Source organism: Dama dama, chromosome 10, assembly GCF_033118175.1.
Source record: "Dama dama isolate Ldn47 chromosome 10, ASM3311817v1, whole genome shotgun sequence".
Classification (NCBI taxonomy): domain Eukaryota; kingdom Metazoa; phylum Chordata; class Mammalia; order Artiodactyla; family Cervidae; genus Dama; species Dama dama.
In genome coordinates, this window is record NC_083690.1 from 11,767,185 (window position 1) to 11,781,497 (window position 14,313).

Below are 14,313 nucleotides of genomic sequence, written 5' to 3' on the forward strand. Positions count from 1 at the left end.
TACCCCGATCAATTAACAAAGCATGTTTTGTTCGGAGCATGAATGAGAACAGCTTCCTTCTGTGCATCTTGTTAAAACTTGAAAGCTACAGCTTGCTGCCACTGATGACGTTTACTGGGTTCCAACAGCCTCATGTTCAAATCTGACTCACTAGCCATCCACCCAATTCACCATCGGTCATGTTGACGTCGCAGGATATTCAGCCAGTCTGAAGTTTTCTATCATGAAGGACCTTCTACTGTTATGGAACAAATAAAGACTCTTTGTAACAACAGCTGGAAACACAACATAAGACCTTTCTTCACATGGCAAGAATTGATAAATAGTTCACGGAGTGAACCAAAGACTTTATTTTTGAAAAGCAGAGAACAAAGTACTATGAAGTATATCTATAGTCACTGCAAAAATAATGACTGGAAGTTTCAAAACATTAAATGAATAAGCTGAATCAATGGGCTATGACTATAATTTTCACCCAATATACAGATTTTTGATTAATGTCTAGGCTTTGATTTCTACACAGTATTATTCACATGCATTCCTTGTGCCTATTTATTATCAAAACAGGGACTCTTGACAGTCGAGCCTGGCTTTGTCTTGATTTCAAAGATGACACAGCAGCGAACTGAGAACTCTAGCTTGCTGCTTCAGTCCTAGGAATCATGTCTTCCGATGTTATACAAACAAACTGTATTTCTGAAAAATAAAATCCAGACTTCAGATGCCTTTGAATCAGTTGGGTCCCCACGCTTTTCAGCACCATGGTACCCAGACGTGCTCCAACATGCTCTGTCTATCCAAATATCCGCTAGGAACCCCAAAAGGGCCCCACTTTAATGAGTTCCATTATAAAGGTTTCTAGGAACCACACTAAACCCAAGAAAAGGCAGTGGATGAAATTATCCATTACTTTTCCTGTTAAGGCAAAAAAAAAAAAAAGTGAGTGTGCACTGGCAAATAGGAAAATGACACCGTTCATATGGTTACGGAAAATGGTTCTATAAATCCCTTCTTTCAAAATTATGCTCAAAGGTGTTTAAGGCCAAAAGAAGGTCACAAAAAGTGTTAATATAAAAAACAATCACTCTACCAGAAAAAAGCCCTTCCTGGAAAGTGGCTGAGGATCTGGTCCCAAGGAGGCAGATCAGTGATAAGATCCAGCCTTCTATTTATAGCCTGCATTTATGACCTCATGGCTATGTGGGTGTGAATAACCCCTGCTTGTACTTAGAGACAAATTAAGAAATTAAAGTGAATTCATGTGCTATTTAAAAGCCTGCAGCTACAGAATCTGAGAGCCAAGCCCTTAGTCTATAAGGCTTTTGTCATCAGAAGTGGAAACAGACGGCTATGATGGTAGGCACTAAAGGTTGGTTCAGCCACACTGGGGCCAGAACAGTTTCAAAAATAAGGCAGTCTGGGGCTTCCGATTTGGAGACCACTGACAGAAAGGCCCACTGAGGCAAGGAAAGAAGCCAGCCAGTGGCAAATCACCAGAAGATACTCAGACAGGACAACGATCACAGCAAGATGGAATGACTTGGGGTCACAGTCAGGGGGAGGAGGGAGACAGAAAACCCTGGACCCAGCACTCAAGGAGAATGTCTCTGCATGTCTGTGCACAACTCCGAGCAGCCATTTCTGGGGTTTGGAGGTGTGTGATTTTTGCGATACTTTCCCCCCAAAAGAAGACACGAAGGTGGAGCCCCTGGAGACATGAGACCACCAAGGTAGAGCCTTCAACAGGAGCAGGGGCTGGGTGAAGAGTCGGAGAGGCCTTCCTGCAGCTCACGGCTCCCTTCAGGTCCGGCTGAGTCCTACAAACGCTTGTAGGTGCCCAGGAGAGCTTTGCAGTTGGGACAGTGGTGGTCCACATCCTGCAGGGCGTCCACACAGAAAGGTATGAAGCAGCAGCCCGCGATGCACCTGGAACAGAAAAGGCCACACACGCAGCGTGTTACTATGATCATCTGGATGGCAGCCACCAAAAAGATACGTGCGTGCGTGCTCAAGCTGTGTCCGACTCTGTGACCCCACGGACTGTAGCCCACCAGGCTCCTCTGTCCATAGGATTCTCCAGGCAAGAATACTGGAGCGGGTTGCCATGTCCCCTCCAGGGGATCTTCCCAACCCAGGGATCAAACCCACATCTCCTGTGTCCCTTGCATTGGCAGGGCGATTCCTTACCACTGAACTCCCTGGCAAGACAGGTCAGAGTCCTAACCCCTGGAACGCATGAATGTGATCTTATTTGGAAAACAGGTCTTTGCAGATGCAATTAAGGATCTCAAGATAGGATCTTCCTCAATTATGTGGGGTGGGCTCCTGAAACTCAAAGACTGGGGTCCTGATAAGAGAAGAGGACACACAGAAATACAGAGGTGAGACTTCCCTGGTGGTGGAGTGGATAAGAATCTGCCTGCCAATGCAGGGGACACGGGTTCCATCCCTGGTCAGGCGAAGATTCCATATGCCATGGGGCAACTAAGCCCAAGCGCCTTGAGCCGGTGCTCCGCAAAGAGAAGCCACCACAATTAGAGGCCAGAGTGAGCGTCACAAAGAAGTAGCAGCCCCCGCTCACCGCAGCTAGGGAAAGCCTGTGCGCAGCAACAGAGACCCAGTGCAGCCAAAGGTAAGATTAATTAATTAATAAGAACACCATATCACACGAAATATTCAAAAGAAGAAAGAAATACAGAGAGAGACAAAGCCCATGGGAAGACAGAGGCAGAGACTAGAGAGATATAGCCACCGCCAAGAACACCTGGACTTCCAGAAGCTGCAAGAGGCAAGGATAAATTCTGCCCTTAGAGCCTTCCGAAGGAGCGTGGTGCCTTGATTTGGGACTTCTGGCTTCCAGAACACTAAGTCCCTTCAGTCGTGTCCGACTGTATGTGACCCTAAGGACTGTAGCCCACAGGCTCCTCTGTCCATGGGATTCTCCAGGCAAGAATACTGGAGCAGGTTGCCATCCCCTCCGCCAGGGGATCTCCCCAACCCAGAGATCGAACCCACGTCTCTTACATCTCCAGCATTGGCAGGTGGGTTCCTTACCACTAGCGCTACCTGGGAACCTTCCAGAATGGTGAGAGAAAACAATTCCTTTCGTTTGAAGCCACCCAGGTTTATTGTAATTTGTTATGGCAGCTCCAACTCTCGCCAAGGCTGTCACCACATACAGACTGTCCAGGGCGTATTGTCAACTCTTCAGTCATTGGGGCATCTTTCAAAGTCTCAGATTGCAATCAGCGAACTTCTCTTACAAAGGGCCAGGGGGTACGTATTTCAGGCTACAAGGGTCTTATTCTGTCACTGGAGCGTGAAAGCTGCCACAGATAATCTGTTCATAAAGGGCGTGATGTGTTCCAATAAAACTTACAAGGGGCTGGATTTGGCCCCTGGGCTGTGGTTTGCCGACTCCTGTCTTGGACTGATCGCCTTTCCATACAGAGAAGCTGCTTCTCACAGCACCAACCGAATAAAGTCCCGCAAATTATGTCCTTTAACCTACATAAGTCATCATCGGCACACACAGGAAGGACCTCTTGGCAGGAAGGGCCTCCCTACAGCCTGAGGTGTAAGAAGAAAGATATTCAGTCTTTGTCTCTGGTTCCTGGCACAGAGCTCCAAGACTCTTGGAATTTCCTGAGTGACGGAGTTGCATCTTCTGTTATTCACAAGGAATCGCTTTCCATCACACCTGAGTGTATGCTAAGGAGGGCGTCTGGGGTGCGTCCCTAGACAGGCTCAGGATGGGCTGGTCACCAGAAAGACCAAGTCACTAGAGGCTTGGAACTCTCAGCCCCAACCGCAGACCTCTGGGGTGGAATGGGGGGTGAGGGGTGAGGGGCTGAGGACTAGATTATAAAAGCTCCTGAACAACTGTGTTTGGAGAGCTGGGTTGGTGGACCATTTATGTCCCCGGAGGGTGGCGGCATCCCAGCTCCGCAGGGACAGAAGCCCTCAGGACCCATCTGTACCTCGCCCTGTTACCCCCTCAGCTGGCTGGCTGTTTGTCTCCTGGACAGTAAACTGGTAAATGCAAGTCAAGTGCCATTCTGAGTTCCGTGAGCCATTCTAGCGTATCATCAAACCTGAAGAGCAACCAGCAGGACCCCTGATTGGTCCGAAGGACCGGGGATCCAGGACTTGTGACTGGCATCTGAAGTAGGGGGCCGGCTGTGGGACTGAGCCTTTAAGCTGTGGGGGTCTGTACTGACGCCGGGTCATTAGTGTCTGAACTGAATGGAATCACTGGACACCCAGCCGGTGCTGGAGCATTGGCTGGTGTCAGAAGACACCCCACAGCTCATAACCTAAGTTGGCCAAAAACACAGTTTTAAAAAAAAAACAAAAAAACAGCATTTTACAGGAAGGCACTGATTTATACAAAGCAGGATCCGGATCTGGAAATAACCCGATGAGGAAACAATCTCATGAATGGAATTTCCTATTGCCTAAACTTACCTGGGTTCACATAAGGGCAGCATTTAGAGATAAGCCTAACCTCTGGTTCCAAGGGACAATACACACACATTCACCGACTTTATCCTCAGCAACCCCTCCAAACCCCCAAGGGAGGCATTAGCACTCCCAGTTTACAGATGAGCAAACTGGAGCACGTGAGGTCACCGGCCCACAGCCACACAGCAATGAGAAGCAGGATCTGAGAACACGCTACTGCATGTAAGGAAGAAAAAGGAGGAAGGGACAGAAAAAGCTCCCTCCATTCGAAAGCCAGGGGCCAATATGTGATCAACTTTTCCATTTTGTCCTTCCCTGATTTCAAAGATAAAGTTAGTTTCAACAGGAATGTCCAAAAGATGATGAACTTCGATGTCACATGTTCAGTATCCTTTCTTCCCCACTGTATGCAAGTCGTCAAGGAAGTCAATTAAGCTCTTAGAGGCTTTGAGCCTCTCTTTGAAATTAGGAAGAGAACTATCACTCCTTCTCTTTTTAGGTCACAAGCAGAAAATGAGGAGACAGCCAAGCAAGGCTTCTGAAAAGAAACACACAAACCCTGCTTCCTTCAAGGAAGAAAACGGAGCGCCTGAGGTTTCCCAAGTGACTCACCCAACCAGGAATATGGAGGCTGCCTGCCTTTGTTTGGGGGGGGGGGGGGGAATTAAGTGGTGCTTCCTCAAATTTCTCCCAGGACAGAAAGTATTATCTCTTTCAACATAATACCCTTGGTTCAGACATAAATATTTACACACTCCCGTTGCAGAGACAACAGAAAACTACTGGGGGTTATAAAAGGATAAGAAGTTTTGAAGAGATGACTATAAAGTATTTTAATGTACAGATTGTTTAAAGCTTCTCCCTCAATCAAACAAACATTATTACTTAGGTCATGAAATTCTAGAAGAATACCCCAAGGGTATCGTCCTACACAGATGCACCCGGCTGCCTCGCTTGTCCCGACACACAGGGAATGGCCTGAGAACAAATGACAGGTGAGCAGCCTCTAGGCGCTGACATGATCGAGGGCAGGGGTCCTCAACTGGGCACAATTTCTGGGTTGTAACAACGGGGGCAGGGGTGATACTGGCATCTAGAGGGGAGAGACCAGAGATGCGAGCTCAACATTCTACAGGGCACACCCCGCAACACAGAAGTATGTGCTATGGCTCAGAAATCCTGGAGGAGAGGAATTCGGGAGAGCTCGGGGTCCGAGTGGACCCCAGACTTACCCCAGCAGGCATAGGCTCCCACAGGAGAGCCAGGTGAGGGCACCCGCATTATAGGACAGCTGCGTGACAATCATCTTGTTGCAGGAAGGACAGCACATCTGGACCGGGCGGTCGTAAAAGGAGACGGGCTGCTGCACGTAGACTGTCTGCACGGCAACTGATGGGAAGAACAGAACAAACCGGCCAATCAGGAAATGAGGGAGACATTCGTTACGTGCAAAACAAGAGGGGCAGGGTCCCGACAGATATCTGCACGTCCATGTTCAGGGCGGCGCTGTTCACAAGAGCCAAGAGGCAGAAGCGACCCAAGTGTCCATCTGTGAATGACTGGATGAACAAAATGCGGTCCATTCATTCAATGGAATATTACTCAGCCTTAAAAAGGAACGATACTCTGACACATTTTACAACGTGGATGGACCTTGAGGGCATCAGGCTAAGTGAAATAAGCCAGTCACAAGAAGACCAATACTGTATGAGTCTACATATAGGAGCCAACTAGAGTAGCGGAATTCACAGAGATAAAAAGAATGGGGACTTCCCTGGCAGTCCAGTGGTTAAGACTTCGCCTTCCAATGCAGGGGGTGCAGGTTCGATCCCTGGTCGGGGAGCTAAGATCTCACATGCCTTGAGGCCAAACAATCAAAACATAAAACAGACACAATATTGTAACGAATTCAATAAAGGTTTTTTAAATGGTCCACATTAAAAAAAAAAAAAAAGGTGTAATGGTGGGTGCCAGGCTGGGGGATAAGAGGGATTAGAGCAACCATTTCATGGGTATAGAGTTTGTTTTGTAAAATGTAAAGAGTTGTGGAGATGCGAGGTGGTAGGGATTGCACAAAAATATGAACATACTTAATGCCACTGAACAGTGCATTGAAATGCTTCAGGCAATCAATTTTATGTGCATTTTACCATAATAAAGTGGGGACCGGGTTAGGAAGAGAAAGATGACAAAAAGGGAAAAAGAGAAAAAAGTGGCAGATTTCCAGAATTTTCAATTGAGGGGTTCTTGAAACTTCCACACACAAGATGGGAGGGGAGGACTCTTTGTTTCTGGGGAGACTTGGCCCAGCTCCACCAGGCTTCAAACTCAACCGTCTCTGGGCTCAAGTGGGGAGCTAGCTGAGAATGCAGATTCCTGGGCCCGGCCCTCAAGACAGTCTGATTCAGCAGGTCTGGGGCAGGGTCCCCAAACCAATTTTTAAGCTTTTGAGTGGCTCTATGAAGGTGGTCTGCACATGGTAATTTCAGAAACAGTGATGTGATGGGTTTTGGCCTCAATTTTCTTCATCCATAGATTAGTGGTTGCCAGGGGTTAGGAGGAGGGGGGCTGAGAGGGTGACTGCTAACGGGAATGGGGTTTCTTTCTGGGGTGATGGAAACGTTCTGGAATGAGTGCTGACGGCTACACAGCTCTGTGAATATGCTAAAACCACTGAACTGTATACTTTAAAAGAGTGAACTTTATGATATGGGAATTCTATCTCAATAAAGCTGTTATTGAAAAAATGGAATAAGAGGCATCGCTAGGATTAAATGGGACAAAGATGGTAAAGAACCTCACCCAGTGCTGGTACAGGGTGAATCCTCCACACACAAGCCTTCAATTCACACAGGCTCCTTAACTAGCTCAAAGGTTCAAAGATAAGACAGGCATTTACCAAGCCAGGGAATACTGACCCAGTTCTTTAAAGTCAGAGGACCATGTTGATACATGCAATGGGTATGTAACATCATGCTAAAAAGAGAAAACGACGTGGACAACATCCACAAGCATCAGAAGAGCACCAAGAGTGACGGAAATCACTAAGCCCTCAGGGCTTAGTATGTTCTTTTTGATTTTTGGCCAAGTTGTTGAAACTCGTAGTTCTGTCAAAGTAACTTCCTTCTGTTCTTTTTTACATTGTTGACATGCCATTTCTGTGATTGTTGTATTAGGGGACATTACCACCCAGAGCTAACCAGACTTACTATTCCTAGAACGACCTATTAATAGAGGGCTCCTGCACACACATCGTCCCCAGCATAAGAGCAGTATTAAAGCACAATTTAGCACTAACGTAAATTTTAAAAAGTTTTTTGGGGCTGCAAGAATGAGTTACTTATTGATCAGAGTGGGATCTATAAAATAGTCTAAAGCCTTGTCATCTCCCATTTGGAGCAGTCAAAGTCACTTCAGCATGATTTTTTTTATCTTTTGACCATGCAACATGTGAGATCTTAGTTCCCTGACCAGGAATCAAACCTGAAATCCCTTTACTGGGAGCACAGAGTCTTAACCACTGGACCACCAGGGAAGGCCCCCAATGACAGTTCATGTTTATCCCAGGATTACTCATAGAGCTTTATTTAACCTTAATAGTCTCCGACTGTAGGTACTTAATGAGCCCCATTTTACAGATGGGGAAAACTGAGGCACAAGAAGGCTGATGAACCCAGGCAGCCTGACACCTGGGCCCACTCTCTGAGCTGCATATGACAATGAATCAGCAACACACCTGAGTGCATCTGAGCAAGAGGAAGTACCAAAGGGAAAGGTCATGAAGAAAGTGCTGGAAGGCAGGGGAGTGGCCTGCACTCTGATGAGCTGGGGGGTGGGTTGCAGCCTACCCATTCCTCAATCACGCTGCATTCTCTCCCTCTCCTACTCCAGCCCTAGCCTCAGGGCAGGGGTTCTCCAGACAAACCTCAGCAGCAAGGGTGGGAGCCTCCCAAATCAAGCTCCCATTCCCACATTTTTCTGGGATAGTCGGTCATCCCCCTGTGATGAACACCAGAGGACTGACTGATGTCCGACTTGGGAAAGCTCATGAGCCAGGCTTTATATCATGGAAAAACCAAGAGCCTTCCTGACATGGAACCCAAGACCAGATATGAAATTTCAGGACAACACGGAGAGCTGGACTGACTGCCTAGACTCTGGGGCAGAGTCCCTTTGGTGGCTCTCCTTTTAAAAAAAATTTAAAAATTATTTTTATTAATTTGAAAGTGAAAGTCTCTCATGTCTGACTATGATCCCAAGGACTGTAGCCCACTAGGCTCTTCTGTCCATGGAATTCTCCAGGCAAGAATACTGGAGTAGGTCGCCATTCCCTTCTCCAGGGGATCTTCCCAACCCAGGGATCGAGCCTGGGTCTCCTGCATTGCAGATGGGCTCCTATTAATTTATTTTTTGGTTGCACCAAGTGGCATGTGGGATCTCAGTTCCCCGACCAGGGATCGAACCTGTGCCCTCTGCAGTGGAAATGAGGAGTCCTAAAACTGGACCACCAGGGAAGTCTTTGGCCACTGTCCTAATCCTCAAGAAGTCCCACCCAGGGCGGGGGGCCAAGGAAGGGAAGGGGGCCAGGAAGTTGTACATACGTACTTGCATTGGCATTGGGGACAGGCACTGGCTGGGTATAGTAGGCAGGTGGGTTCATCCCCTTCCCATCTGGGCCCGTCATGAGCCCCGTGTTCGGCCCAGGCGTGGGTGCTGGAGGTGTGGGGTAGTAACTGTTGACGGCCACCGTCTCTTCATAGGATGGGGGTGCAGTCGGCACCGCGGAGGGCCCAGCGGCCGCCTGGTAGGATCCTGGAACAGACATTTTACCTAAAGCAAAACCAGAAGACACCAGATCAGCAACTCCATGGACATCCCCGCCCCCGTCCAGTCTCTTCATTTCCACCCTCGGTCTTTCATTTTCTTCCCGATAAACAGATGATCAGGAAATGACCAGTATCCAGCCTTGATCAAAAGCCACAAAGCCTTGATCAAAAGCCACATTGATCAAAAGCCTTGATCAATGACTATCAGCCCTTCCCGGCTCAAGAAGGACCACCTTTAAAAAGAGATTCCCTACGTAAAGCTAAAAGGTAGAGCACTTCCCTGGTGGTCCAGGGGTTAAGACTCTACGCTTCTTCTGCAGGGGGCACGGGTTCGATCCCTGGTTAAGGGAACTAAGATCCCACATGTTAGCCAAAAAAAAAAAAGATTGCCTTGGGTATTGCACATCCTTTGCATTTTCATTTAAATAAATAAATAAAAGGTAGATAATGACAAGAGAAAAATCACCCAAACCTAGAAATTTCCCAGGGCAGGGGCTTCCCTGGTGGCTCAGTGGTAAAGAATCAGCCTGGCGGGAAGATCCCACATGCCTCGGAGCAACAAAGCCCATGCACAACTATTGAGCCTGTGTTCTAGACCTTGCACGCTGCAACTACCGAGCCCGTGTGCTGTAACTCCTGAAGCCCGCAGGCCCCAGAGCCCACGCTCTGCACCAAGAGAAGCCACCGCAATGAGAAGCCCGTGTACCGCGACTGGAGAGTAGCCCACCAACCCCTCCCCATCGCCACAACTAGAGAAAATCCCGAGCAGCAAGAAAGACAAAATTAAATAAATAAAATTATGGGAAAAAAAAGAGAGAGAGAAAAAAATCCCCAAGGCAAAGGTCAGCCCAATGTGAGCAGAAGCTTTTTCACACTTGAAACCATCACCTAACCACAACCTATCTTTCACATCTAACGTTTTTTCTTTTGTTTCTTTCTTTCAATTAACCGCTGCAACTTTTACTCAGTGTTTCGGGGGATGGAAAAAACAAAGGCCTTCAAAACCCAACTACAAACTATGGCAAAAGGAATACTGAGCAAAACAAGCCAGATGCCAAGAAATGCATACCACGAAATGCTAGATAGCTGAAGTCCAGAAACAGACAAAAGGAACCTTGGGGCTAGAAGTCAAGAAAGTGATTAATCTGGGAAGGGGAAGTGGAGTCTAGAAGCAGGGGAAGGGGGTTAGTCATGTTCTCTTTCTTCATCTGGGGTGGTTACATAGGAATGTCCACTTTGTGAAAACTAGAGTTATACAATAATGTGCCCGTTTTTGTATATATGTTAGAGTTTTTTGTTTTACTTCTTATCATGCATTCATTAATTCATTCTGGGGAGTATTTGTAGCTTTTAATACATCTGATTACAACTGATAACCTAAGTAGCAGGAAAAATATTCTTTAACATGATATGTTGTTGCTGTTTTAGTCACTAAGTCGTGTCTGACTCTTTTGCGACCCCATGGACTGTATCCTGCCATGCTCCTCGGTCCATAGGATTTCCCAAGCAAGAATTCTGGAGTGGGTTGCCATTTCCTTCTCCAAAATGTTATAGTTTTTTTTTAAAGTAAACACACAGGCACACACACACCAAGCAGTTCACATTTTGACAAACGAGAATCAGAGCACATATTTCCTCTTGTGAAGGCAAAGAAAAGTTTTTTTTCCCCCGCAGAGCTGATGCCTGCCTAGAATTACATGGCCTGGACCCGGGGCGTGTTCCTGTCTGCGGTCCCATGCTCGGCCGCCCCCGGGGCCGCTGGAGAAGGACACAGTGCCGTCCTTTGTCTGGTTCTGCTTTCCAGCGGGGCAGGGCTCAGGCTGTGTTAGAAGATCCATTCAAACCTGTCTCAGGAGAAACGGGGCCCCGAGCTCTGAGGGCAGTGAGCCACCGGCCGAGGGATCGGCCGGCCCGTCGCTGCTTCCCACGCACCCTGCCTCTTCTTCTAGAACCCGTGGGAAGCAGAGGCAACCATTCATTCTGCCGTGGGGAAAGGGGGAGACTCCTTCAAGGACACTCTGCTTTTCAGCCCAGGCCGAAAGAGGAGATTTCTCTCGGGGAAGAGATGAAAGGGCTTTCAAAGTGGAAAGAGAGGCATGGGAAAATGAACGTGCAGAAAAATCAATCAGTAAAGCCAGACAGGTCGGGGCTGGGTTCTAGAAAATTTTGAAAGTTCTATGGAGATGTTTGGGCCTTATTCTGTAAGCCTGGACTGTCCAAAGGAACTTTCTGGAATGAGGGAAATGGTCTCTATCTGGACTCTCCATTACGGTAGCCAGCAACCACACAAGGCTGGCTGAACACTTGAAATGTGACCGAGGAACAGAATGGCTAAATTATATTTAAGTGATTTAAATTTAAAATAGAAAATGGGGGGTGGGGGTAGGCAGTGGCGTTCCCTGGTGGGGCTCAGTGGTAAAGAATCAGCCTGCTAACGCAGGAGAAACAGGTTCGATCGCTGATCTGGGAGGATCCCACATGCCTCGGAGCAAGTAGGCCCGTGGGCCTCAACTGTTGAGCCTGCGCTCTAGAGTCTGGGAGCTGCAATTACTGAAGCCCTCGCGCCTACAGCCTGTGCTGCACAACCAGAGAAGCCACTGCAATGAGAAGCCTGTGCACGCCATGAAGAGTAGCCCTTGCTCGCCACAGTTAGAGAAAGCCTGCACACAGCAACGAAGGACTCACTGTCCCAGCGCATTCAAGAGACTTAGTGTGCATGTTTTTTAAAGTTCATTTCACCTGTTTCTTTTTAATTTTCAACATGTGGTTGTGTTCATCGCTCTCAGTCATGTCTGACTCTTTGCCACCCAATAGATTCTAGCCCGCCAGGCTCCTCTGTCCATGGAATTCTCCAGGCAAAAATACCAGAGTGCGTTGCCATTTCCTTCTCCAGGGGACCTTCCCAACCCAGGGATTGCAGGCGGATTCTTAAACGTGGCTACTAAACCATTTTGAATTGCCTACGTGGCTCTCTTTCTGGTCCTATGGGACAGCGATGCTACAGAGCAATAGGAGCCACGGAAGGTTCTAGAAGAAAGGTTCACCCTGGACAGGGCAGAGGAAGCAGAAGGTCTGTGGCAGAAACAAGAAGCACAGTTCAGAAGGCCCCTATGTGTGGGTGGGGCTGGGGGTCTACAGTACAGGAGGAGTTAGCCAGAAGGACCACAGGCCATCTCTGCAAAAACGGGTTTAGGGGTTAAGACTGAGACAGACTGTGAAAAGCTATTAAAGTTCTGTGTCAATTTCCTCTGCTACCCAGAAACAGAAGAAGAAGTGGGCGGGGAAGACGGCCACAGACCTCAGCCCCAGGACACCTCTCTACCAGGCTCACCTCTGAGGTCGGCTGTTGTCCCCTCCAGGCTGTCCCCCGCCAGCCACACCTCGCAGCCCCCATCTGTGGACTGGGCTGGAGACCCAGCCGGGAGGACACCGTGGCCTGGGGCTTCCAGGTAATTTACATCCGTGCTGACCGTCAAGGACTCACTGTCCCTTCCTGTCTCAGGAAAGGCAGCCCCGGAGCTGCCCGCGCCACTTATTATGAAAAATGAGTCATGTTTAAAACACCACAAGAGCAGAAAGCATGGTGGGGGTGGGGGGCCTAGAAAGCCTAAAACAGCACAGTTGGCCGTGGTTTCAAGCAGAGTGCTTTGCAAGGGGAAGGGGCTTCCCTGATGACTCAAACAGTAAAAAATCTGCCCGCGATGCAGGAGACCTGGGTTCAATCCCTGGGTCAGGAAGATCCCCTGGAGAAGGAAATGGCAACCCACTCCAGTATTCTTGCCTGGAAAATTCCATGGACAGTGAAGTCCAGTGGGTTACAGTCTATGGGGTAGCAAAGAGTCAGACACGACTGAGCGATTGCCTCTCTCAGAAAGGGGAGAAACTCGGCCGGGAATTGTGAACTGTGCTGTTGAGGGAGAACATGTAGGAGTTAGGAAGCGGGGGGCAGGCAGGGTTCTTTCCAAGACATCTCAAGGAAGGAGGGCCCTGGGTTTCTGTCCTGGAAATGAACACCCACCCACCCTTGCCCCCGTTTTATTATGCGTCGTCAGCTTCCTTGTAGTCACGTCCTATTTTCTGGAACTTTAGGACACTGTCTCTTGGGAACATGGCTTTTGGATCAAACAGCCACATAAACACGCTCATAATTCTGAAAAGAACAAGAGCCAACAGCCTAGAATGGGTTGTGTGTGTGTGTGTTTTTAAGAAAAAACATAACCAGCTGCTTCAAAAGCTTTCTAAATAAATTCCACAGCCTGCTTTCTTCCCCAAGGCCCCAGGCCAGGAAATGCCACTTCAGTGAGTCCCCATTTTTTTTTTGCCCCCCTCTCGCCATCCCCCATTTCTTTTTAATTTGATTTCCCCCAAGATCAGGAGGCCCACCGAGCCACCCGCTTAACCACCCTTCCAGAATGGGTGGTTGTTCAACTGGCCTCCATCCGCTCCTCCTCTCCCTCACAATGTGAAACGTTTAAGGGCAGACGGACATACAGACACAGACATACACATGGGGACACTTGCAGACACCCTCCACTGCCTCCAGAGAACACTTTATCGCTCCAGAGCACAACTCCATCGAAGACATGTGGGACAAATGGGAAACCACAGGAAAGCATCTCTGAGGTTAACAAAACAGCAAAGCCACAGTTCTGCCACAAAAAAAGCACAGCCTTGAGAATCCTTTGGTAGCTCCCCAGGTGGCTAGGGTACAGGCCTCTGCAGAACTCAGGTTGCCATAGTTACGGGGAGCTTTGTGGGGGGAATAAAGGAACAAACAAGGGGTCTCCCTCCTCCGTCCCCAGTTGTTTAACTTTGTCATTAAGCCCCTGAGAGTGGCTTTGCTCGACTGTCCATTTAAAAGGACACATTGAAGGGGACTCTCCACCCACCTTCCACCTGCCCCCGCAGGAATCAGGGAAATGTTGAGGGCTGGAGAGCTCTGTTCACACCATCTCAGAATGACTCTTTTTATTTAGCTCCTTCCAAATCCAGAGAGAGGCATTTCAAACTCATTTTTTAAACA

General features: G+C 48.2%; 1 protein-coding gene across 2 annotated transcripts in view; it reads right to left on the bottom strand.

Annotated features, from left to right (window-relative positions):
* Positions 1 to 326: 326 nt before the first annotated feature.
* Positions 327 to 14,313, bottom strand: part of LITAF (lipopolysaccharide induced TNF factor) — a 34,453-nt gene continuing 20,466 nt past the window's right edge. Inside the window, exons 1-4 of one of the 2 annotated variants that reach the window (XM_061152844.1) lie at positions 12,622 to 12,728; positions 9,070 to 9,294; positions 5,697 to 5,853; positions 327 to 1,926 (exon numbers count right to left, since the gene is read on the bottom strand). In XM_061152844.1, coding sequence (XP_061008827.1) covers positions 1,818 to 1,926; positions 5,697 to 5,853; positions 9,070 to 9,289 — 486 coding nt within the window. In that variant the 5' untranslated portion in view covers positions 9,290 to 9,294; positions 12,622 to 12,728 and the 3' untranslated portion in view covers positions 327 to 1,817. Of the gene's footprint in view, positions 1,927 to 5,696; positions 5,854 to 9,069; positions 9,295 to 12,621; positions 12,729 to 14,313 lie in introns of those variants that run through there. The other variant, XM_061152843.1, reaches the window with a different exon arrangement.